General features: G+C 37.3%; 1 protein-coding gene across 1 annotated transcript; it reads right to left on the bottom strand.

Moving 5' to 3' along the window:
• Positions 1-17,502: 17,502 nt before the first annotated feature.
• LOC116894204 (olfactory receptor 497) lies at positions 17,503-18,447 on the bottom strand. The gene has a single exon (XM_032895917.1). It carries the CDS (start codon positions 18,445-18,447, stop codon positions 17,503-17,505), a length of 945 nt encoding a protein of 314 aa, XP_032751808.1.
• Positions 18,448-25,362: the final 6,915 nt, after the last annotated feature.

The raw sequence follows: 25,362 nt of genomic DNA, 5'->3' as shown, positions 1-25,362 counted from the left end.
TGTCCTTTTGATGCATATCTATGGTTCCCTCATTTATTATAGAAAACCCTTTTAAGGCATTCCTTCTAGCCCACCCCCATTGCTTTGTGACTACACTGTGACCCACAGAAAATTTCTTTACTGGAGACGACACAGCTACTGTACTTATACAGGACCAGCTGTTCTTTCAGATCAAAGGCCATTGCTTGGTGAATCACCACTAACCAAACACCAAAACCAAAGCACAAACAAATGAACAACCCCTCCCCACAAAAAAAAAAAAACAATTAAAAACAAAAAAAAAAAAAAGAAAAAAATGCTCTCTACCAGTGTTCCCCACTGATTGGTACACTAGGGCCCAGATTGCTGCAACATTAACCAAAAACAGAAATGTCCTATGAACAAAGTTGAGAGCACAGAGCTACACCCAGAAACACAACTGTCCTAATTATAGATACCTAGATCCAAGTACAAACATAAATATCAGCAACTAAGACAATATGTCTCCTCCTGGAAACAGTAACACTGTTGTTGTAGTTTTTGAGAAAAGTAATTTAGCTGAAATACAGCACAAGGACTTTAAAACAATGATTATGAATACCTTCAAGAATTTTAAAATGTCCCAATGAAGACCCAAGATGCACAAGAAGTTGAATGAAATAATAAAAAAAATTGCAAAAAGAAGTAAAATTTAAAAAATGAAAATCACCCTTTTCCACCTGTTTTTTTTCTGCTGGAATAGACTCCTACCTAGTCTGCTTCCTGAAGAGACTATATCCTGAGGCATACCAGAGGATCCACTACATTCAGAGTATTGACTGCTAACTTGTTTCTTTCTTGGAAGACACCATATTTTGGAACATGTCAGAAGATCATCTGCACTCAGAGCATTTGATACCAGATCCTGAGGTGTACCAAGACATCTGCTGCATCCAGGGCATCTGAAAATACAGCTGGAGACATTCCAGGAGATACATTACACATAGGAAGCAGATGACCAATAGTCATCTGTCTTTAATATCTCTCAATATTAATAGACTTAACTAATCTGTAAAATGACATATGCTAACAGACTGGATATGTAAACAAGACCCAGCATTTTGCTGCATACAAGAAACACACCTCAATAACAAGGACACTATCTCAGTGTAAAAGGGTGGGAAAAGGACTTGTAAGCAAATAATCTGAAGAAAAAGCTGGAGTTGCCTTCCTAATACCCATTAAAATAAACTTTCACCCAAATGTTATCAAGTGTGAGGAGGAAGGACACTTCATATTCATCAAAGGGAAAATCCACCAAGAGAAAGTATCAATTCTGAACATCTATATCCCAAATGCAAGGCAACCCACATTCATAAAAAAATCATTAAAGCTCAAAACACACATTGAATGACACTTCAAAACACCACTCTCACCAATGAAAGGAAAACTAAACAAAGACACAGAGAAACTAATAGAGGTATAAAACAAATGGATTTAACAGATCTCTACAGAATATTTCACCCTAAAACAAAATAATACACTTTGTTCTCCGCACCTCATAGTACCTTCCCCAAAACTGACCATATAATTGGTCACAAAACAACCCTCAACCAATACAAGAAGATTGAAACAATCCCATGTGTACTTTCAGACCACCATAGCCTATCGTCAATAACAGCAAAAACAACAGAAAGCTCACATATGCATGGAAATTGTACAACTCTCTACTCAATGATAATTTGGTCAGGCAAGAAAAAAAGAAAGAAATTAAAAAACTTCCTGGATTTTAATAAAAATGTTGATGTATTTGGGTCTGATAAGAAGCAAATTTACGGGACAAAATGAAAGGAGTACTAAGAGGAAAATTCATATCACTAAGTGCCCATGTAAAGAAACCAGAGAGATCTTAAATTATGAACTTAATAGCACACCTGAGAGCTCCAGAACAAAAAAAAAGTAAACTCAAACAACAGGAGAAGAAGGCAGGAAACAGTCAAACACAGGGGTGAAATCAACCAACTAGAAACAAAGAGAACAATACAAAGAATCAACAAAACCAAAATCTGGTCCATGTGAGAATCAAAAAGATAGATAAACCACTAAACGAACTTACTAAATGACCCAGAGGTAGTATCCAAATCCACAAAATCAGAATTGAAAAGGGAGACATAACATCAGAAATGAAGGGAATTAAAAAATCATCAGGTCTTATTACAAAAGCTTATACTCAACTCAACAAAACAGGAAAATGTAGATGAAATGAATGGTTTTCTAGACAGATACCACATACTAAAGTTAAATCAACAGCACGTAAATGTTCTAAACAGGCCCATAACCTATAAGGGAATAGAGGAAGGCATTAAAACCTACCAAAAAAAAAAAAAAAAAAAAAAAAAAAAGCCCAGAACCACATGTATTTAGTTCAGAATTCTACCAGACCTTCAAAAAAGATCTGATACCAATATTTGTCAAACTATTCCTTAAAGAAAAACAGAAGGAACACTATCTAATTCATACTATGAAGTTACAATTATTATGATACCTAAACCACACTGGACTGAACCAAAACAGAGAACGTTAGACCAATCTTGCTTATTAATATCAATGCAAAAATACTATAGTGGACTGTCCCTGGGCTCCAACCTCATAGGTAGCAATGAATAGCCTAGTAAGAGCACCAGTGGAAGGGGAAGACCTTTGTCCTGCCAAGACTGAACCTCCAGTGAACGTGATTGTTGGAGGGAGGGAGGTAATGGGGGGGAGGATTGGGAGGGGAACACCCATATGGAAGGAGAGGGGGAGGGGTTAAGGGGATGTTGGCCCAGAAACTGGGAAAGGGTATAACAATTGAAATGCAAACAAGAAATACCCAAGTTAATAAAGATGGAGAAAAAACATCAAAAAAAGGAGGAAAAAATTCTTGCAAACTGAATCCAAGAACACATCAAAACCATCATTCACTATGATCAAGTCAGCTTCATCACAGGGATGCAAGGTTGGTTCAATTTATGAAAATCCACTAGATAAAAAACTCAAAGAAAAAAATCACATGATCATCTCTTTAGATACAGAAAAAGCATTTGATAAAATACAACACTCCTTCATGTTAAAAGTGTTGGAGATATTGGGAATTCAAGGCCCATATAAAAACATAATAAAAGCAATTTACTCAAGCTGTATTACAGAACAATAGTGATAAAAACTATATGGTATTGGTACAGAGACAGGCAGGTAGGTCAGTGGAACAGAATTGAAGACCCAGAAATGAACCCTCACACCTATGGTCAGTTGATCTTTGACAAAGGAGCTAAAACCATCCAGTGGCAAAAAACCATTTACAACAAATGGTGCTGGCTCAACTGGATGTCAGCAAGTAGAGGAATACAAATAGATACATTCTTATTGCCCTGTACAAAGCTCAAGGTGGATCAAGGACCTCCACATAAAATCAGATATGCTCAAACTAATAGAAAAAAAAGCCTTAGCCTTCAACACGATGGCACTGGGGAAAATTTCCTGAACAGAACTCCAATGGCTTATGTTCTAAGATCAAGAATCAACAAATGCGACCTCATAAAATTGCAAAGCAAATTGTAAGGCAAAGGACACTGTCATTAGAACAAAACATCAACCTATATCTGATAGAGGGCTAATATCCAATATATACAAGAACTCAAGAAGTTATACTCCAGAGAGTCAAATAACCCTATTAAAATGGGGTACAGAGCTAAAAAGAAGAATTCTCAACTGAGGAATACCAGATGTCTAAGAAGTACCTAAAAAAAAATGTTCACTATCTTTAGTCATCAGGGAAATGCATCCCTGAATCAAAACAACCCTGAGATTCCACTTCACACCAGTTAGAATGGCTCAGGTGATAAGAGATGCTGGCAAGAATGTGGAAAATGAGGAACAATCCTCCATTTTTGGTGGGACTGCAAGCTGGTACAACCACTCTAGAATTCATTCTGGAGGTTTCCCTGAAAATTGGACATAGTACTATATGAGGATGCAGTTATATGACTCGTGGGCATATAGCAAAATGATGCTCAGACATATAACAAGGGCATATGATCCAGTGTGTTCATAGCAGCCTTATTTCTAATAGCCTGAAGCTAGAAATGTCCTTCGACAGAGGAATGGATACAGAAAATGTAGTACATCTACACAATAGAGTACTACTCGGCTATTAGAAACAATGACTTCATGAAATTCATAAGCAAATGGATGGAACTACAAATATCATCCTGAATAAGATAATGCGTGCACACACACACACACACACACACACACACACACACACACACACAATATGCACTCACTGATAAGTTTATAATAGTCCAAAAGCTTAGATTGCTCAAGATACAATTCATAGACCACATGAAGCTCTAGAAAAAGGTTGACAAAGTGCAAATGCTTCAGTTCTTCTAAAGAGGGGGAACAAGCAGAGACTGAAGGAATTCAGAACCTGTCCCACCTGGGGATGCAACCCACATACATACAGCCACCAAACCCAGACTGTATTAATGATGCCAAGAAGTGCATGCTGAGAGGAGCCTGATATAGCTGTCTCCTGAGAGGCTCTGTCAGAGTAGGACAAATACAGAGGCCAGTGCTTGCAGCCAACCATTGAACTTAGAATGGGATCCCCATTGTAAGAGTTAGAGAAAGTATTGCAGGTGCTGAAGGGGCATAAGAATAACAATACCAACCAATCAGACTCCTAGTTACTAAACCACTACCCAAAGAGTACACATGAATATACCAATGGCTCAAGCTGTGTAAGTAGCAGAGGATGGTCTTGTTGGGCACCAGTGGGAGAAGCCTTTTGTCCTGCCATGGCTTGATGCCCCAGTGTAGGTGAATGTTAGGGTGGGGAGGCAGGAAATGGTGGCTGGTTGGATGGGGAACACCCTTATCAAGAAGTGGGAAGGGGAATCAGATAGGAGGGTTATGGACAGGAAACCCGGAAATGGGATAACATTTGAAATGTAAATAAAAAATATCCAACCAAAAAAATTTTACTGCAAACTAACAGCCAATATCAAATGAAGTGGAGAGATACATGAAGAAATCACATTAAAATCAAGGACAAGACAAGGATGCCTACTCTTCCCATATCTATTAAATATAGTACTCAAAGTGCTAACTAGAATAATAACACAACAAAAAGAGATCAAAGGGATACCAATTGGCAAAGAAAAAATAAGAGTGTCATTATTTGGAGATGATATGATAGTATACATAAACAACTCCAAAAATTCTGCCATATAAATTCTCCACCTGATAAACAACTTCAGCAAAGTGGCTGGATATAAAATTAACTCAAATAAATAATCACCCTTCCTTTAGAAAAATGATAAACAGGCTGAGAAAGATATTAGGGAACCAACTCCCTTTGCAATAGCCACAAATATTATGAAATATTAAATATTAAAATATTGGGTTAACACTAACCAAACAAGTGAAATATCTGTATGACAATATCTTCAAGTCTCTCAAGAAAAGTATCAAAGAAGGTGTCAGAAAATGGAGAGATCTCCTATGCTCATGGATTGGCAGGATTAACATAGTAAAAATTGTCATCTTGCCAAAAGCAATCTACATATCCAATGCAATCCCCATCAAAATTCCAACTCAAATCTCCACAGTGTTAGAAAGAACAATTTGCAAATTCATTTGGAATTACCAACAACCCAGGACAGCGAAAATATTCTTAACAATAAACGAACTTCTGGGGGTGTCACTATCCCTGACCTCAAGCTGTATTATAGAGCAATAATGAACCTTTCTGATATTAACCTTTTCCTCTCTGTCATCAGATTACAATATATTCTTTCTTATACTGAGTCTTCTCTTTTGTGGATAAACTTTCTCATGGTATATTTTGATTATGATTTCCCCTCTCCCAGTGTCTCCCCAAACATCCTCACTTCCCTATCCACCCAACTTTATTTTTTCTGTTTCAAAGAAACAAAAACAAAACTATAAACAAGAACCAGTGAGAGGGAGAGAAAGAGAGAGAGCGAGAGAGAGAGAGAGAGAGAGAGAGAGAGAGAGAGAGAGAGAAGAGAGAGAAGAGAGAGAATCAAAATAATAGTCTACTAATACAAAAAGTGCTTTTAAAATGCCATTAATGGTGTGTCTGTGTTTGTCTGTTGGCTAACTAATTCTGGGCATGGGGCTTGCTTTGAATTGTGATTAATATATTCAGTAATATGAGAATCCTTTAGAGAAAACTGATTTTCCCTTTGCCAGCTCATATAAATTTCATATAGCTTTGTGTTTACTGGTATGGCGGTTGATGAAAGGTTCCCATTTAAGACTGATTGCTTCGAAGTATCTGATTCAGTGCACATTCGCCAATTAGTGGTTTCTAAATTGATTCCCATATATGGCAGGGAAGACCTACTCTGATATAAGTATTTGAGAAAAATACCAATGCATGATTGTAGCAGTATGTCATTATGAGTTAATTTAATTTCTATATTCCGTACCAGAATTATAGTAGTAGTCTTCCCCTAGGACCATAACTTATCTAGTCTCAAGTTAATGGCAACTTTAGCAGTGTCAGGTATGGGTTTAATTTAACAGAGTAGGTCTTACATCCAATATACAAAAACTTGTTGGTTACTCCCATAGCATTTGTGTCACTATTTGACTAGTATATATTTCAGGCTTGCCACTCTTATAGAACTCAGAGTTTGTCACTGGGTAATACTGATTTTTGCCTTTCTCCTATGGTATTTTGTCAATTATTTCCATTACCAAGAACACTAGTCAGTAGGAGTGAAGCTTCTAGTTAGACACCAGTGCTATTTTTCCACATTTGATGACTTAAGTCTCATCTGTAGTGTTGTCTTCAGCCAAAGGACCTTAACAATATAGAGCCTTCTTAAACAGAACACATGGAAGCATGTTCTAGTCTGCTATCCTTCCAGGAAAGCTGTTCTACTTGAGTCTGAGTTTTACACTTTTAAATTACTTATTTGAGTTAAACTTTTTGTGTCTTGTAAAACAAGGTCAAAATCAATTCTTTTGCACATATATTGAAATTACATTGGATTACAAATTGAGTGGTACTTTTTCTTTAAAAATTTATTGATTGATTTAGATACTGCATTTTTGCCTGATATAATATGGTGGTTGAAGTCAAGACCAGTCTTATCTACAGTATGAGGTTGAATGAACAAATTATTCAAATTCATTGGCCATGAGCAAGGTATATAATGGTCTTTGAAATATTTTTCCATTAACATCTTTCAGAAGTTAAAGATTTATATTAATTGTTTAATTTTTGATATAAGTATCAGTGAGGACACTTCAACTTGGGCATCTCTTTCAGGAATATTAGTAGTTTATTCCTAAGTCGAATGTTATACATTATAAGTCTAATGAGATGATTTCTTTTTTAATTAAATTTCACAGTTTTCTTTATACTCATCTAACAAGTGTTTGCTTATGCCACTCCATATATTATAATTTCTTGGTAGGCACTTATTCAAGGTATTTTTAAAAGTAATTTTTTATATTAAGGATAAGTCTTTGATCATATCTTTGGATCTTAGAGTTCAGAGGTTCTTTATCTGCCTAGAAAATATTCCAACATTCAATTTTGAAGACACAAAACCAACAAATTATTGCCACAACAAAAGTAAGTCTACTTTGTGAGAGTTTTCTCAGATGCCACCATCGGTTCAATAATAAAGATACAACACATTTATATAGTTTAACTCTTTTTACCTTTTGCTGGGGCAGTCTCTCCACTAGCTGATGTAACTTAACCTAATTTCTCAGCTTGTTGAGGATTTGAAAAAATACGCCTGAAACCCTCAACCCCAAATTATTCATGTTTCTTTGTTTAAAAGTTTCTTTTTTTCCCTGAAAGGAATATCTGAAACAATGTTCGTGCTTTTAACCCAAAATTATTCTAACATTTCTCAATTTGTTTAAAATTTCTTTTAAGCTTCAAAATCATATTTGACCTACCCAAAACAACCATGATCAAAATCATTATTTGATCCTTAATAAAATAATAATATCTATTTGAGCCAGTTTCCCTTAATAGATAAGCTGTTAGTGCCTATTACTGATACATAATTAATATGATATTTTCTTCCTTAGCTAGCAAAATCAGATAAATTCCCAACTCTTCCCTGTGCTTTGCTTAATACAACACAGGTAAAATGTTGCAGGCTTGGCATATATATGAACCCCCTACACAGTCATCCCCCTGCTTAGGTTCTGCTCCCCTATTATGATTATTCTACAGGTTTATCTCTACAACAGTGGGGAAAGACAATGTTGGCTGTCACAGGCCAAACAGAAAAGGACCTGGTATCTCCTTGGATCTACCTGGGGCCATGAAGCTGCCTTTTTCCAGACACATCATCTGACTGAAAACTTTCAAGATCAGCATAAGTTGAAACCCACATATGACAGACAGCCTTGGGACCTTCCAGCAACAAAGAAGCTCTCTACCAGAGCCTGATGGCTACCATACTTGGAGAAACTTACCTGATGCTAAGGAAATATATGGTCCACCCTGAGTAAGTGGTATGCACCCATTTTTCCATGATGAACAATGAATAAACAGTTTGGACAAATAAGGACTATTTCTGTCATCAAGAACTGCTATTGGGAAAACTTTGTCATATAGAATTGTGCTTCCTAAGTTCCCCACAGAAGACCCCTCTGCCCTCTGGACAAGGATACTTACCCCAGAGCTAAGCTGGAGACCCCCTTCCTTCTGATTCTAGGATCCCTGTAGCCATCTTATAGTCCCCTTCATTGTCCTGGAGTTTAGTAACCTATGCCTCCTTGGACTCAACCTGCATTGTTGCTCACCTAGGTTAGGATCCCCATCTAAGGCTACATTCTGCATCCCCCATGCCCTGAAGGTGGAGAGGATGGAAGTAAGTTAGTACCCTCCTGTTTCTTCTGCCAGAACTACACAGCTCCATGTGTTTAGCTCTTTGTCTCCCCAATCTACTAAAATGTCCCTTCCATTCCCTTTCATGTCTGTTTTGAATCTGCTCTCTGATTTTACCCTTCCTGTCTCAATGTCTGCAGAGTAGTTCTGCCCCCTCCCCCTCCCAGTACTTTCTGCTCCAGATATTGGCTCTCAGATCTTTATTATAATCAATCAGCAGTAAGACAATGCCAGAATATCCCTTAGGTTGCCTTTAGGCAAGAGGAGCTACCTGACCTTTATGTTTTAAGCAAGTAAATGACAATACCAAATCTGGCCAGCATTTGGATCTTATGACATAGAAGTCCATTTATTTTTCTTGAGAGAGAGAAAGGGGACTGATCCAGATGGAAAGGGAGGTAGAGAGGTTCTGGAAAGAGTAGAGGGAGGAGAAACCATAATCAGGATACATTAGGTGAAAGAAAAAAATCTATTTATTAATGAGAGGAAAACTATCACACACTAAAAAAATAAATTAAACACTAAAATCTCCATAAAAATACATAAACATGGTTTACAGGCATGTGGGCAAATGATCTTGTCCACAAATGTGCTACTCACAGGTTTCTGTAAAATAGAAGCTGTGATTTCTGGGAACAAGTATTTTTCCAATGTTGGTTTGTCCTTCCAAGTTATAGGGTTAACTGAAAGCATTCATTTTCTAATTTCTATTGATTAAAAATATAATTAAAAGAAGATGCATGGAATAAGAGGCAAATGAATAAAGGAGCCAAAGGATGAGATGTGAAGCAGAAAAGTCATCTGGACATGACATGAGCTTTTGCTCTTATGGATGCATGGAGTTGTGGTTACCTGAAGAAGACCAATTTTAGATTTGCACTGTCATGATTGCATCATGAATGGGAAGGAGTCTATGATGCTCCATCCTTCCATCCGGAATTATTGTCAATTCATGTTTGCTAGATGTAATTTTCTTCAATGGTATGGCTATTGATACGTTGATTTTAATGGCTTCTTACCCATGCCCAGGCAAGAAAATCTACTGAAATTCATTGGGCTACTATACCTGTTAGTTTCTTAGTTAAGAGTATGCTTCCATAGAACTGGCTTATAAGTAAGTCTCTAGGGTAGTGTGACTTGATAGCTATTAATGTGAATGGGTCTAGCTCACTGTTAGTGATGGCACCACTGAGCAAATGGTTCTAGGTTACCTTAAAAAAAAAGCAGGCTGAACAAGTCATGGGAAGCAAGCTAATTTATCTCTAGGTGATTGAGTTGTTTAGTCCAATTATGATTCTTGAAGAAGTGCAGGCTGGCAGTAAGAAGGATGTTATTTGGAACAGTATTTGAGATATTACATGCTGACCCTAATTCCTGATTACGCTCTATTCTCTAGTTGTAGATGATATGTGAGAAGTCAGATTCATGCTTCTGTTACATTCTATTGCTATGTCCTTCTATTGCTGTGCCTTTCTATTGCTATGCCTTTCTATTTCTATGCCTTCTTTTCTACTGTTATGTATTACCTGTAATGATGGACTAACTGAGAAATTGTTAGTCAAATTAAGCAATTTGTAAAATATGTAGAAGAAAGGAAAAATAATGACAATATATGAAAGAATCATTTGCAAACTTGAAATCTCTTCAGAGATGACATCTTTTTCAAGGTTGTTTGAAAGTGTTGCACTGACTGTGTGGATTGGATAGGCTTACTTAGAAGCCTATCCCTCTGAGATGCCATATCTTGGTTAGAGTTCACATTGTTTAGAAGAGACATCATGAGCAAGGCAACTCTTCTAAGGAACAACATTTAATTGGGGCTAAATTACTGGTTCAAAGATTTAGTCCATTATGATCATGGCATGAAGCATGGCAGCATCCAGTCAGACACAGTGCTAGAGAAGGAATCAAGATTTGTCTGTCTTGTTCAGAAGACCAAAAAGGAAAAGACTCTGTAATCCTCAGGCAGGAAGTAGGAAGTTCTCAAAGCATACCCACCACAGTGACACATTTCCTCCAACAAGGCCACACCTACTCCAAAAGGCCACACCTCCCAATAGTGCCAACACCTGTGCCAAGCATACTCAAAGTGCCACATGCAATAAACTTATAATAGCATCAGATACATTTTCAGGGTCCTTCAAAGTTTATTTAGATGTATAAAAATCACATTGCTAATGAAGTATATGGTATAAAGCAGGATGTTATATCTGGCCCTCCTATGAGTAATGCATTGTATTACTAAATAATCCTTTTTTGAGGGACCAGAAAGACAGGATAATCAGTAACATCATCAGGCATCAAGCCTGGTAACCTGTGTTCAAGGCCTGGAACCCATGCAGTAGAAGGAAAGCTAGTTGTCCTCTGGCTTTTCTCTCTGTGGTGTTATGCTTCCCTTAGATATTGTTGAGAGCTTTGATACTGTTTCTAGGAATTAGGCATTAGTCACTGAGCTTGGACAAAGAAGTAGGCTCAGATAAGAATATTAGAAACAGTGACCATGGGGCTTTGTTTACTGCTTTGCTTAATTACTATCTTGTGTGATCCTTTTCCTTACTACTTTGCTTGATTACTATCTAGTGTGATCTCTTTGTATACTACTTCACTTGATTACTTTGTCTTTGATCTAAGTACTGACCAGGTTTTTTGAGATGTACCTTGAATGATATAAAAGCAGACTGGGAAAGAATAAAGCTTCTTTAGCTTTAGTACTGGCTGGAGTCACGTTGTAATTTTGTCTGATTGTTTTTCAATCCTCACTCCATCCCTTGAGACCTGGTTGACTTCTCCAGAAAAAGAAACACACACCTAACAATACTCTCAGAGCCAAAACATGTGCTAGATACATCCACTGTACTAACGAAGGTTAACATGCTGAAGGACCAAAGTGAGGATGCCTCAATCCCACTTGGGAGGGAGAAGAAATCAATCACAGGAGTGGGGAAAGAGGGAGGGACCTGAGAGGGGTCAGGGAGGGGAGGAGGGAAACATGATCAGGTACTGGGATGGGAGGAACAGGACTAAAACACTGAGGCTCATCAGAAATAAAGGAAAACAAGCAACCTTTGGAGGTAGAATGTGGGGCCCCTCTAGACTGTATCAGATATCTGGGAGGTGAGAGACTCTCAGGACTTAAAAGTGAGTCCTACAATGAAATGTCCTACAGTGGGGAGAGGAAACTTGTAAACCACTTTCTAATGCTTTATCATACCAATGGATTAGCATACTTCTTTTTTTAACCATTAAAAGAGGAATCTTTAATGTCAGAGATGCTTCAGAAGATTAAGTCAAAATAACAAATGGTAGAATCTCATAGAAGTAAGTCACCATTACCAAGAAACAGCAAGGATAGGGATTGTATTAATCAGGGTTCTATAGAGTTACAGAACTTATGGGTAGTCTCTATATAATAAGGACATTTGTTGATGACTTATGATTTGTAGTCCAACTCCCCAACAATGGTCAGCAGCAGCTGTGAATAGAAGTCCAGGATCTAGCAGTTGCTCAGTCCCACAAGGCAGGCAGGCAAAGAAGAGAGAGAGACAATCTTTCTTCTTCCAATGTCCTTATGTAGGTCTCCAGCAGAAGGTGTACCTTGAACTCCCAGATGTCGTTGAACTCAGAGATCTTCTTGCCTTAGTCTCCTGGGATTCATAGCCATGATGCCTCAAGATCTCCATGCCAAGATCCAAGTCATAATTTTATACATCCCAGCCTCAAGCTCAGGACCACAGGTGAGTCTTCCAATTCTTGATTTTAGTTCATTCCAGATACAGTCAAGTTGACAACCAGGAATAACCACTGCAGGGATCTCCGGTCTAGTCTGTGAAGAACTATGTTTAGCCAATAACTTGAAAAACTTGGGGAACTCATTTCAGCAGCCTACAGACATCTTAATTATAGCCTCAGTGGACCCAAAACAGCATTCAACTGAAACACACTACATTGGAAGAGTGGGCCAATGGGGTTGGGCTTGGACTTTTGAAAACCTCAAAGTCCATCTCCAGTAACAGACTTCCTCCAACAAGGCCATGTCTCCCAATTCTTTCAAATAGTGCAACTTTCTGGTAGCCAAACATTCAAATTTATGAGCCAATGGGAGAAATTATTACTGAAACCATACCTATCCATCTATGAAACAATATGGCCTTAGGCCATTAAATGTGCCTTAATTTGCTCTGCCAGATTTATGAAATTGATACACTGAATATATAAAATTATAGAAAAATTTGGACTTTGTTTTGAGGTTGTTTTAGTGGTATTCTGCTTGATTCTCTTCAAACTTGTTTTGAAATTCAGTTTCTACATGCATAAAGAGTTTCTTTGTCCTACCCTTAGAAAATGGCTTTCTGGGGTCTCTATCATATGTTATGATGTTCAAGAAAGACTCTGAACCCTAGTCAACTAAAACTCAAACAACTCATATTCCTGTGAGTTCTAGTAGATGTTTGACTTATAATCTCTAGTAGTTATTCTTTCTCTATTGGATAATTTTCCCCAAGCCTCTCACGGTCTCATCCTACATATGCTCAGCTTCATCTTCAGTCAAAGAATTACAGAAAAATTTGAAATGCTGTCTATGTATGGATCTCCCTTTGTAACACTGTGTATTACAAATTCCAGCCACATCACTACTACCACCACCACAACCACCATCACCAAATTCAATCTGTTTGTCCTTACTGCAGCATAGCCTTTATTTATGTAGCCTAAAATATCTCTAGGCATAGAACCAGAGGCACTGTGTGCCTCATCCCATTTGCCTTCCTTTCTATTAAAAATTCCATGCTGTATGATCCATGTTCCAGCCTTTAAAAATAGGTATTTTTCATACTGTAGTCGACTTCCTTTACACGCTATTCCAGTAAGCCTTATTTCATCCTGGCTGGAATCCTTGGTTATTAGTCCAATTCTAGTCCAATTCTTCATCCAGCTTCTCAGTTTATTCTTCAAAGAGTTTTCTGAGACAAATGCAGATGACATCCTCCTCTAGAAACTCATGATGGCTTTGTGCCTTTCTCCTAACATGAATACTTTAATCTATTCAGCAGTTAGACAGTTACAAGCTGATTTCCAGTTTATGGTTTTTCATAAAAAAGCTTATTCATTAATTTAATAGTTATCTTTTGTTTTGAGTAATAAAATTGATTGAGAATACCTGGACTGGTGGTAATCTCCTTCCATTCTGAGGGAGGTTCTGGGATAACACTGTAAAATCACTGAGTAACCACACTGCCTTGCCTCCATCCCTGATATTATAGTGAGAAGAAAGTGAGTCTCTCCAAAAGGGTTGGTCTTCAGTTCTTCACAATTCAAGAGACAGGCTCTGAGGGACTGAATGGTTATCTGTACATGTAGTCCTTTCAAAACTAGTAATTTGGGAAGATAGCTCCATTGGATAAAGACCTGAAGCTTAAAAGTGTTTGAATTCTTGGAACTCAGATAAAAGCCAGGCTTGGTAACACATGACTGTGATCATTCTATGGCAAGATGGGAGGCAGACATAAAATTCCTAGAATTTCTTAATCATCATCAGAAAAGTGTCTCCTAACAGTAGCTGGCCATTAACTCAAAAGTCTTCAATGTGTAGAGAATTAAAAACTGTGAAAAGCACAGCTCTAAATGGGACAGCAATATCATTCCCCTCTACAAGCTTAGATATCACTGTAAAGGAATAGATGGAAAGACTGCAAGAGCATGAGGTGTTGAATGACTACAATGATATCTTAGGATGACTACTTTACTCAGACATAACTGCATGGTTGTAGATATGAAATCAGGTTAGCTGTGTCACCATGTCTGAGCTCAAACCAGACAACATCTCAGCATGGAGATAGTAGGTAGTTATAAAGTCCAATTCTAGGTGAGAAGTAATTGTATTTGCCAGAAGGAGAGCCAATTGCCTTTAACAGTTTTTCCTTTGGTAGGATAACTATGCTTTGGTGGAAAGAACATGGAGGTGGAAGAGGGAGCCCTGGGACTAGGAAGAGTTAAGGAGAAAGGGTAAAAGTGATGTAGATAAAATTTTATAAGACAGAGTGTATGGTATTTGTATAGGAGCAGACAGATTGATCAATGGAATCATTGAAGACACAGAATTAGACCCCCACACATAAGGACATTTGACTTTTCTTCTTTTTTTTTTTCAGAGCTGGGTACCGAACCCAGGACCTTGCACTTGCTAGGCAAGCACTCTACCACTGAGCCAAATCCCCAACCCCGACATTTGACTTTTAAAAATGAAGGCAAAACTATACAGTGGACTAAATAAATCACCTTCAACAAATTGTGCTGGTCTAAATGGATGTCTGCATGTAGAAGAGTGGAAATAGACACATATTTATCACCTTGCAGAAAACTCACATCTAAATAGATGAAATGCCTCAAAATGAAACCAAATAGATTAAATCTAATTGAACAGATAGTGAGAATAGCCTTGATATAGGAGAGAGTCTCCTGAACAGAATACCAATCGCTCAGTCTGTGATCAACATTTGAGAAATGGGACCTCATGAAATTCAGCAGCCTCTCTAGGGCGAAGTACACCTTCTATATAAGAAAACTGCAGGTTAATGATTAAGAAAGGATCTTCACCCAAGCTATATCCAGCAGAGGGTTAATATCCAAATTTGTAAAGAATTAAAGAAATTAGACACCAACAATCCAAATAAGCCAATTAAAAATGGGGTACACAATTAAACTGAGAATTTTCAAGACAGGAATCTTGAATGACTGAGAAGCACTTAAAGAAATGTTCAATGTATTTAGTCATCAAGGAAATGCAATCAAAACGAACCTGAAATGTCATATTTTACCCATCAGAATGGCTAAGATCAATGACTTAAGTGATAGCACATGCTGGTGATGATATGGTGCAAGGGGAATATTCCACCACTACCAGTGAAATATTGTACAACTGTACAACTGCTTTAGAAATCAATTTGGTGGCTTCTAGGAAACTGGGAAATCATTCTACCTCTAGACTCAGCTGTACCACTCCTTTGCATATACCCAAAAGATCTTCCACTCTATCACAGGGACACTTGTTCAATTATGTTTGCAGCTTTATTCATAATAGCTAGAAACTGGAAATGACCTAGATATCTCACAACTAAAGAATTGATAAAGAAAATGTGGTATATCTACACAATGAAATATTAGGCAGATATTAAAAGCAAAGATATCATCGGTTTTGCAAGTAAATGGGTGGAACTTGAGAATATCATCCTGAGTGAGGTAAACCAGACCCAGAAAGACATGTATGGTATCCACTCATTTATAAGTGGACATTAGCCAAAAAGTGCAGGATAACCATGCTACAAGCCATGCATTCAAAGAAACTGGGTAATAGCAGGGCCCAAGGTAGGATGTATGAATCTCACTCAGAAGGGGAAACTATATAGCCATCAAAGGTAGATGGAGAGAGGGAAATGCTTAGGAGAGGAGTTGAGGAGGTGAATGGGTATGGTGATTATGTTTCCAGAGAGTGGTTGAGAGAGAGAGAGAGAGAGAGAGAGAGAGAGAGAGAGAGAGAGAGAGTTGAGATGAAAATAAAAATCACTGGGGAGTGGAGCCTCTCCAGTGACTAGCTGAAGACTTGGTACTGGAAAAGATACCTGGAGTTTATGGGGATAACCCTAGCAAAGGTTCATACCAGAGGGGGACACAGGGACTAAAGTGGCAGGACTTCAAGAGGAAAAGGTGGCATTATTCCACCCACCAAATGTTCAACTCCCAATTTGTATTGCCTACAAGATGTGCAGGGATTAAAATGGAGCACCCAACCCATGACTGCCACAACTTGAGATCCAGCACATAGGAAAGAGCAAACCCCTGACACTATTAATGATATTCTCCAGTACTTGCAAAAAGGAAACCATAACTGCATCCTGAGAAGCTTCATCCAGCAGTGGACAGAGGCAGATGGAGATACCCATGGTCAAACATCAAGCAGATCCTGGGAGACTTGTGAATGTATGGAGGATAAAAGGGAGCAAGTTGTGGGTCAAAGATACCATAAGAAGACCCATAGAGTTAACTAACATGGGACCATGAGGGCTTGCAGAGTCTGGGCCACCAACCAGGTAGCATGAAAGAGCTGGAACTAAACACTCTATATATTTGAAGCAAATGTGCAGCTTGATCTTCACGTAGGTCTCCTAACAAGTAAAGCAGGGGCTGAATCAGGCTGTATTCAATACAGTAGGATCCACTTCTGCCTACCTGGGCTGTCTCTTAGTGTCCCCTTAGAAGAGGATATGCCTAACCCTGCTGGGAATAGATGCTCCAGAGTGGGGTTTTACATCAAGGAGCTCTCCTTCTTTGAGCAGAAGGGGAGGGACAATGGGGAGGAAAATTTTAAGAGTAAGACTAGGAGGAGTGGGAGGAAAGGAGCTGTGATTAGAAAGTAAATAAATGTAAAAGAACAAAAAAGTAAAATGTGATTTAAAAAGTGACTACATATACTGAGAATAGAGAGAGAGAGAGAGAGAGAGAGAGAGAGAGAGAGAGAGAAGAAGAAGAAGAAGGTTCATAACTTGAGATCGTGATCATATTGGTCTTTCATAATTGCTATTAGTATATTAAGTTTTACTGAAAAAGAGATTACTCTAGCAGAATGTTTGCTTATTAAACTGTCTCTTGATAGCACCCTTGATCTCATTATTCCTGAGGCTGTAGATGAGGGGGTTCAACATTGGGATCACCACCATGTAAAACACAGACACCACCTTGTTCTGGTCTGTAGAGTATGTGGACTTGGGCATCACATAAATGAAGGTAATGGTGCCATAGTAGAGAGTGACTGCAGTGAGGTGGGAGGTACATGTGGAGAAAGCCTTGTGACGGCCCTCAGTTGAGGACATCTTCAGGATGGTGATGAGGATGTAAGAATAGGAGATGGCTATGATAAACACTGTGATCATAGTAACTGAGCCAGCAGAAAATGATATAACAACTACAGAGACACTCACATCAGAGCACGAAAGTTCCACCAAAGGAGCAAAATCACAGAAAAAATGATCAACTATATTTGGCCCACAGAAGAGAAAAGAGAAAAAGTAAAACATGATGAGGCAAGTATTAAGAAAACCCCCTATATAAGATCCTGCAACCAACTGGATACAGACTTGTGTGGACATTTTGGCGGTATAAAGGAGTGGGTTGCAGATTGCCATGAAGCGATCATAAGCCATGGCAGCCAGAAGGAAGCATTCAACTGATCCAAGGAAATCAGCCAGGCTCTGCTGGATGCCACATCCAAGGTAGGAAATAGTATTTCTCTCAGCCAGGAAGTTGATAAGCATATTGGGTGTGACAGATGATGAAAGGCCCATGTCAACAGAAGCCAAGTGGCTGAGAAAAAAGTACATGGGATGATGGAGCTGGGGAGAGACTCTAATTAGAAGGATGGTGCTGAGGTTCCCAGACACAGTCACCAGGTAGATGGCCAGGATGATGGTGAAGAGAATGACTCTAAGAACTGGGTCATCTGTTAAGCCCAATAAAATGAACTCAGTCACTGCAGTTCGGTTCCCATACTCCAGGAAAGCCATGGGACAGTGTAGCTGTTGGTAGATTAAGGCTGTGATGGAGACAGAAAAGGAAGAGATTTATAAATGTTTCACTCAATTTTATTTCATACAAATATTGAAAGCATTACATATTAATTTGTTATTCAAATATTGGGCCAACAATTCAGGGTTTTACTTAAGGTTCGTATTATTTACTCATTTCTACACAAGAAATTTTTCAAATTATTTAATCAAATAAGCTAGAAATGTATTGTAAGTAACAACTAACTTTTATTTACAATGTATATAATAAAACATTCTTATTTCTAATTAAGTTAAAGATTTAAAATCATGAGATTTTCCTGGTGAGATGTCTTGTCAGACAATGACTCTTGCCTCCAATCCTGACCGCTGACAGCTAGTTTTATTCTTTGAACTCAGTGATGAGAGGTGAGAACAAGCATCTGCATACTGTCCTTTGCTATTCACAGCTATATTGTTACCTGCCCCATTTTTTTTCACATAAAGAGATAAATTAACAGAAAATAATACAAGTCTTTTCAAAATAGCCATGTTTATTATAACAGATGATTAAAATGTAAAATCATGGGATTATATCATGGGAACTTAATCTTTTGTTTGACTGGTTACTAAATCACCATCATAGGATTGTAAAAATATATTTATTTATACTTTTACTAAATATTAATTACTTCTTTTACCTTTTTTGTTTTACAAAATAGGATTTCTATGTGTAGTTCTGGTTGCCTTTCTATGCAGATGAGGCTGGCCTTGAATTCACTTAGAACTGCCTACCACTGCTTCCTGATTTTGGCATTAAAAATCTGTGTTACCAGCATTCAACTTTTAGTTGGGTCTTTTATAATTTCCATTTTATAGCAGAATACACTTTTATTTGAGTAACATTATAAATATGAAGTAAAAGTTTGTCGAATTCAGAGCTTGCTCTTCTCTAAGTACACTGTTTGCACTTGCAGAGGACTTATATAAGTCTGATTCCCAACACCTACTTATTCACAGCAGTCTGATTTTACAGTTCTTCAGACGCAGTGCCTCAGTGCTTTCTTCTGGTCCTCACAAGCACAAGGCATTCATTCATATATATGGCAATACATGAACTAAATAAAAATAACAAATTTTCAAAAAAGTATTAAATATGATAACTAGGCACATTAACTTCAGTATATTACTGTTAGTAACCACACTATTAATAAACAGTCACAATGTGGTTTAAATCATACACAAGTCAGGGAAAGACAGGAGGGCAACATTTCAGCTTCCCTATGGTAATATAGAAAGGTAATTTATTGGTGATGTTGATCACAAAGTCTATAAAAATGAATAATGGTCACATTAAATTTACCAATTTGACTTCTGGTTGTAAATTCATTAAATATTTTAAATTCTTCTGAATAAATCATTGTTCTTTAAAGTAATTTGAAATATTAATTTTATCATCAAATAAAATATATTTGGCACATTATTAGTAAGTATTTGTTTAGATACAGCAACTCTTTAGCCAGTGTCACAGTGTTTTCTAACTGAAGTATGTCATAATGAATTCACATTATTTTCAGCAGAGGACACTGCTCTCAATATTCAACCTCAGAAGTTAGTATATTTACCAAGATTTACCCAGCAATGAGAAGACTGACTGTCAGCCCTCACATTCTACACTTCTATCCTCAATTGGCTACAGTGATACCGGTGAAGCAGGCACATTCAGTCCATCAGAAAGCCTTTTGATGAATGCTATGCATGTACATCTTTGAAGGTCATGTTGGTTTCTGATCTTACCACTGGATATATAATTAAAGAATTTGTGAAAACTTAGTCTTATGCCAAATACATGGTGATTCTTTGAAAGTATATTTTCCCTGACTTCCATTATATAACCACCTGACTTGCTTCTTCACCATGTTTGTAAATACATTTCAAAAAATAGAGTATCTCCATTTACCAACAAGGTCAAAATGTTACCTTTTGAAGTAAGAACTCATTTCAAAGTAAATTCAATCTTATTACAGATTTATAAATGCAAAGCTGTTTCCTATTGTCATTATGAGGACAAGTCCCTGCAGAGGCTCTGGATTCCAGTGTGAATTCAAATTATCAGCAATCATTACCAATGTCCCAGTGAGTACTGAGCAGTTCATTTAACACAAACACAATTATTTTTCAAAAAGTCTGTTAATCTCAAGTAATCTCCTGTCTTCCTCATTACGTGAGAACTGATGCATTTTCATTAGGTAATTGTGGGGTGTCCATGATAACAAATTGTCTTAATATTAAATATTCCTGCAATTTGATACCTTTTTTAGGTTAGTTCAAATTATTAGAAAGTGAACCAATCATTAAAATGAGCTATTTTGGCTTCTTTCAACATGCATCGGCTTTACTTTCAGTATTTTAGTGGTATATGTAACATGCTGTATTAGGTACTTTGGTTTATATAGGCAAGATTGTGATGTGTAGTTGAATAATATTTATTTAAAGTGTTCACATTTTTATAAGCAATAGTTTAAAATATTAAGGTTCAAAAAAGTGGTGAGTATAAAGAGATATGGATAATTTCTAGGTAAGAATAAACATTTCATAATTTTTACTTCAAACGAAGTGACAGTTGGTGTCAGATTATATGACATAGTATAGAACAGAAATCAGAGTTGACCTAAAGAGTCACCTTAGTTCTCTTTATAGTCTTAAGTACATTAAGATCAACAGTTGATAAATGGGACCTCATAAAATGGACAGGCATCTGTAGGGCCAAGGACACTTACAATAATACAAAACAGCAACCCACAAAGTGGGCAAAGATCTGTACTAAACTTACATCCTTTAGAGAGCTAATATCCAAAATATATGAAGAACTCAAGAAGCTAGTCTGCAAAAATATCAAGTAACCTTATTAATAAATGGGGTAGAGTGCTAATCAGAGAATTCTCAACAGAGGATTACTGAATGGACGAGAAACATATAAAGAAATATCCAATATCCATAGTCATCAGGGAAATGCAAATCAAAATAAACCCGAGGTACCACATTACACCCATCAAAATGACTAAGTTCCAAAACTCAAGTGACAGTACATGCTCCAAGGCTGTCGAGTAAGAGGGATACTCTTCCATTGCTGGTGGTATTGCAAACTGGTGCAACCAAACAGGAAATCAATCTGGAGTTTCCTTAGGAAATTGGAGATAGCTTTACCTAAATATTCAGCTCTTCCCCTCCTGGACATATACCCCAAGATGCTCTATCATACCACATGGACACATTCTCCACTATGTTTATAGCAGCCTTATTTGTAATAATCCAAAACTGGAAGTAAACTAGATTTTCCTCAATTGAAGAAATACATAGAAAAATTGTTGATTTACTCAATAGGATACTATTCAACCATTAAATTTAAGGACATCATAAATTTTGCAGGCAGATGGATGTCAAAATGTCATCCCGAGTAAGGTGACCCTGTCCCCAAAGGATATGTACTCACTAATAAGTGGATATTAGCCAAAAAGTACAGAATACCCATGATACAACTTATAGACAATAAGAATTTTAAAAGAAAGAAGGCCCAAATGTGGAAGCTTTAATCCCACTTAGAAGGGGGAACAAAATAATCATGGGAGGCAGACTGAGGAAGATACATGGATGGAATGGGGAGGATGAAAGAGAGGCAGTATCAGGTATGGGGTGAGATAGAGAAGCCAAGAGGATGAAGAGAAATAATGGAAATATGCAGTTTCTGAGGGTGGAGAATGGGGAGAACCTCTAGAAAGTCACAGAGACCTGGGATGTGAGAGATTCTCAAGACTCAATGTTGGTGTCCTCATCCAAAATGCCCAACAGTGAAAAGATGAAACCTAAAGAGACCACCTCCAGTAGATAGACAGGCTCTCCTAGCATAGGGATTGGTTCACCAACCCATCTTCAAAAATTTCTGACCTAGAATTGGTCCCGTCTAAAAGATATGCAGGGACAAAAATAGAGACTAAAGGAAAGGCCATTCAGTGACCTGCCAAACTTGGGATCCATCCCATGGGTGAGCACCAAACCCTGACATTATTACTGAGGTTATTTTGTGCTTGAAATAAAGAGCGTAGCATGACTGTCCCCTGAAAGTAACAGGTGTTGAGCTTTCATGAGTCATTATGTATGAAGGGGTAGGCTGTTGAGTGGTACAGCTTTGGTTCATCCATTCTCCTGTAATCAACTCCTCACCCATACTCATGTAAGTAAATAAAACAAATTCACTGAATGACATAGTGATAGAGTTGTTTCCTTGATCTTTTGTCTGTACCATATTTGGGATGATTAGATATAGGATTCTCCAGAAAGTCATACACTTTTTCTGTGACTGCTATAATACTGCTATATTTCCCACTAATAAATAAAAGCAACCCTATCCATCATCAGTGAAGCTACTTTGGGCAAAATATGGAGATTATTACAAAATTCCACAACTGGCCAAAATTCAGAGAATAACTGGCCATCCTCAATTAATATTCATTCCAATATAATACAAGTACAAATCAACCCCTACACCTAACACTACAGAAACATATAGGAGGTGGTACAATAAGAATCGAAGAGACAGAAAATATCAGGATGCCTGGTCCTAGATACTTTCTTCAAAATGTGACCAAGGGAAATAGCCCTGGTGAAATCTCAACAGTGTGAGCTTAAACAGTAATTGAACAATGACAACAGTTGACATGCTACCATAAATTTTCAAAAGTTTCTACCCCTACTTGAAGAACTTTAGGCAATCAATACGATGTGTAAAGAGAAGAATCAGTGTTCTCTAGGGATAAGCTGGTAAGAGATCATAGAGTGGACATCGTTAAGCACATGTACATAACTGCAAAAATAAGTTGAATAAGGCTACAGAGAAAGCAAGAGTCTGTAAAAATAATAATGAAGAAGTTATAAATTTGAGAGGAAGCTATGAGGAAATAGGAGTTGGGATGGTAGAGGGGTGTAAATAGTGTAAATATTATATTTACGTATGAAACTATCAAAAATTAAACTAAAAATAATATGTCTTGGGCTGGAACTCTATGAGATTCTAACTTCCATATTTGCATAACTATTGGTGTCTTCTTTATTTATCTCTTACATCGACAACCATATTTCTGATTTGATGTTATGGTTCTAGTTACCATGCCATTTCTAGAAGGCATAGTCTCAGAGCTGACTTCTTAGTCTTTTGATTCTTACAGTATTCTAGCCTTCTTTTTCAAGATATTCGCTGAGCCTTAGGTGCAGGACTTCTTCTATAGATCTATCCATGGAGTGGGACTCCAAATACCACCTGATTTCTGTATTATATCCAATATGGTTTTTTATAACAGTCTCCTTCTGGTATAAAGAGAAGTTTCTTCAATGTTCAGTAAAAGCTTTACTCATCTGTTGGTGCAAAGATAAGCTTTAGAATGTTGTTATGAATTGTGATAATCTAGTATTTGCAGGAGGAGGTGCTCCACTGAAATGCAAAACCTCATTAGCCCTTTGTATTTGGTTAAATTTCTAGTATGTAGCATGATTTATTTCCAGTTGAGTAGGCTGCTTGTAGAATTTTCCCTCTTGAGTATTCTCTCTAAAGATAAGCCCCGAATTTGTCATTCAAAACAAAGTTGCTAAAATTAAAATCATATACACATAAGCAGCACTAAGTAAACACCACTGGTTATATTTGCATATTAGCATATTATGTATTTAAATACAGACATACAAAATCGAAGAGAAACAGACTATCAGTTTGAAAGTGAATAAAAGAGTGTGGAAGAATTTGAAGGGAGTTAAAAGACAGAAAGAAGTGATTTAATTTTACTTTAATTAAAATAAAAATATACTTGGAAATGTGATATAAAACTCAAAATTAAGGACAAATGAGAGAAATGAGCGCAGGTTCCATATCCATCTCAACAATAGATGTAAGGAGAGTGTGAAAATTGACTTACTTCTCTTGTTAACATGACCTCAAATTAAAGAGACTGTGCTTAATGAAAAATCAGCGTGTCTGACTTGATTTCAATAGCATGATGATAAACCCTGTCTCACTGCTGAGCTGGCATGGTATCTGGGGCTTCTAAATGAGGTGTTAATGTTATCTGGAGAAGATTTATTCAACACTACTTTTCATGTTCTCTTTTTGTCATATTCATTTTTTCTCTAGTTGCTTCTCCGTTGAAGTCTATATTGTCTAAGAGGTCCACTTCCTTTAAGCCATTTACAATATTGATTCAGTTTTTTAGTATTCAACAATATATTTTTGAAAGGAGTGGATGAATGAAAAATGAAGACTTACTAGTGGCAAATCATCCAAACTATGCATTCTAGCATCCAATGTGGCCTGAGTCATAACCTAAAACTAATTCTGACCTGAATGATTCTGTGTGTGTGCACATGTGCATGTGCATGTTTTTGTGTGCATGTGCATGTGTGTGTGTATGTTTGTGTGCCTGTGTGAGAGAGAGGGGAGAGGGAGAGGGAGAGGGAGAGGGAGAGAGAGAGAGAGAGAGAGAGGGAGGGAGGGAGGGAGGGAGAGAGAGAGAGAGAGAGAGAGAGAGAGAGAGAGAGAGAGTAGAGAGAGAGTAAATCATAAAAATATGCTGAGGTAATGAACTGTTCACATAGTCCAATTCTTGCCTGGCATGCATAAATTTTCCTGCTAAGTTTCCAATACCACGTAAATTAGTATTCAATACTTGCAAATTAAATACTTTAGAGATAGATATGAGGATCAAAAGTTCAAGGTCTTGCTTAGCTGCCTAACACATTCAAAGTCTACCTGAATTACATGAGACAATCTTAAAAATAAAGAAATAACTTACATCAACAATTAAATACATAGCTTAGCAAAGTTAACCTTTACTGCTATTTGTGCATATTTTATGTGTGGTGTGTTTACACATGATGTGTGCATGTGTTCTT

The sequence above is a fragment of the Rattus rattus genome, chromosome 2 (genome assembly GCF_011064425.1).
Source record: "Rattus rattus isolate New Zealand chromosome 2, Rrattus_CSIRO_v1, whole genome shotgun sequence".
NCBI classification, from domain to species: Eukaryota; Metazoa; Chordata; class Mammalia; order Rodentia; family Muridae; genus Rattus; species Rattus rattus.
Note: the sequence above shows the minus strand (reverse complement) of the source record. Positions and strands in the feature narration are given on the sequence as shown.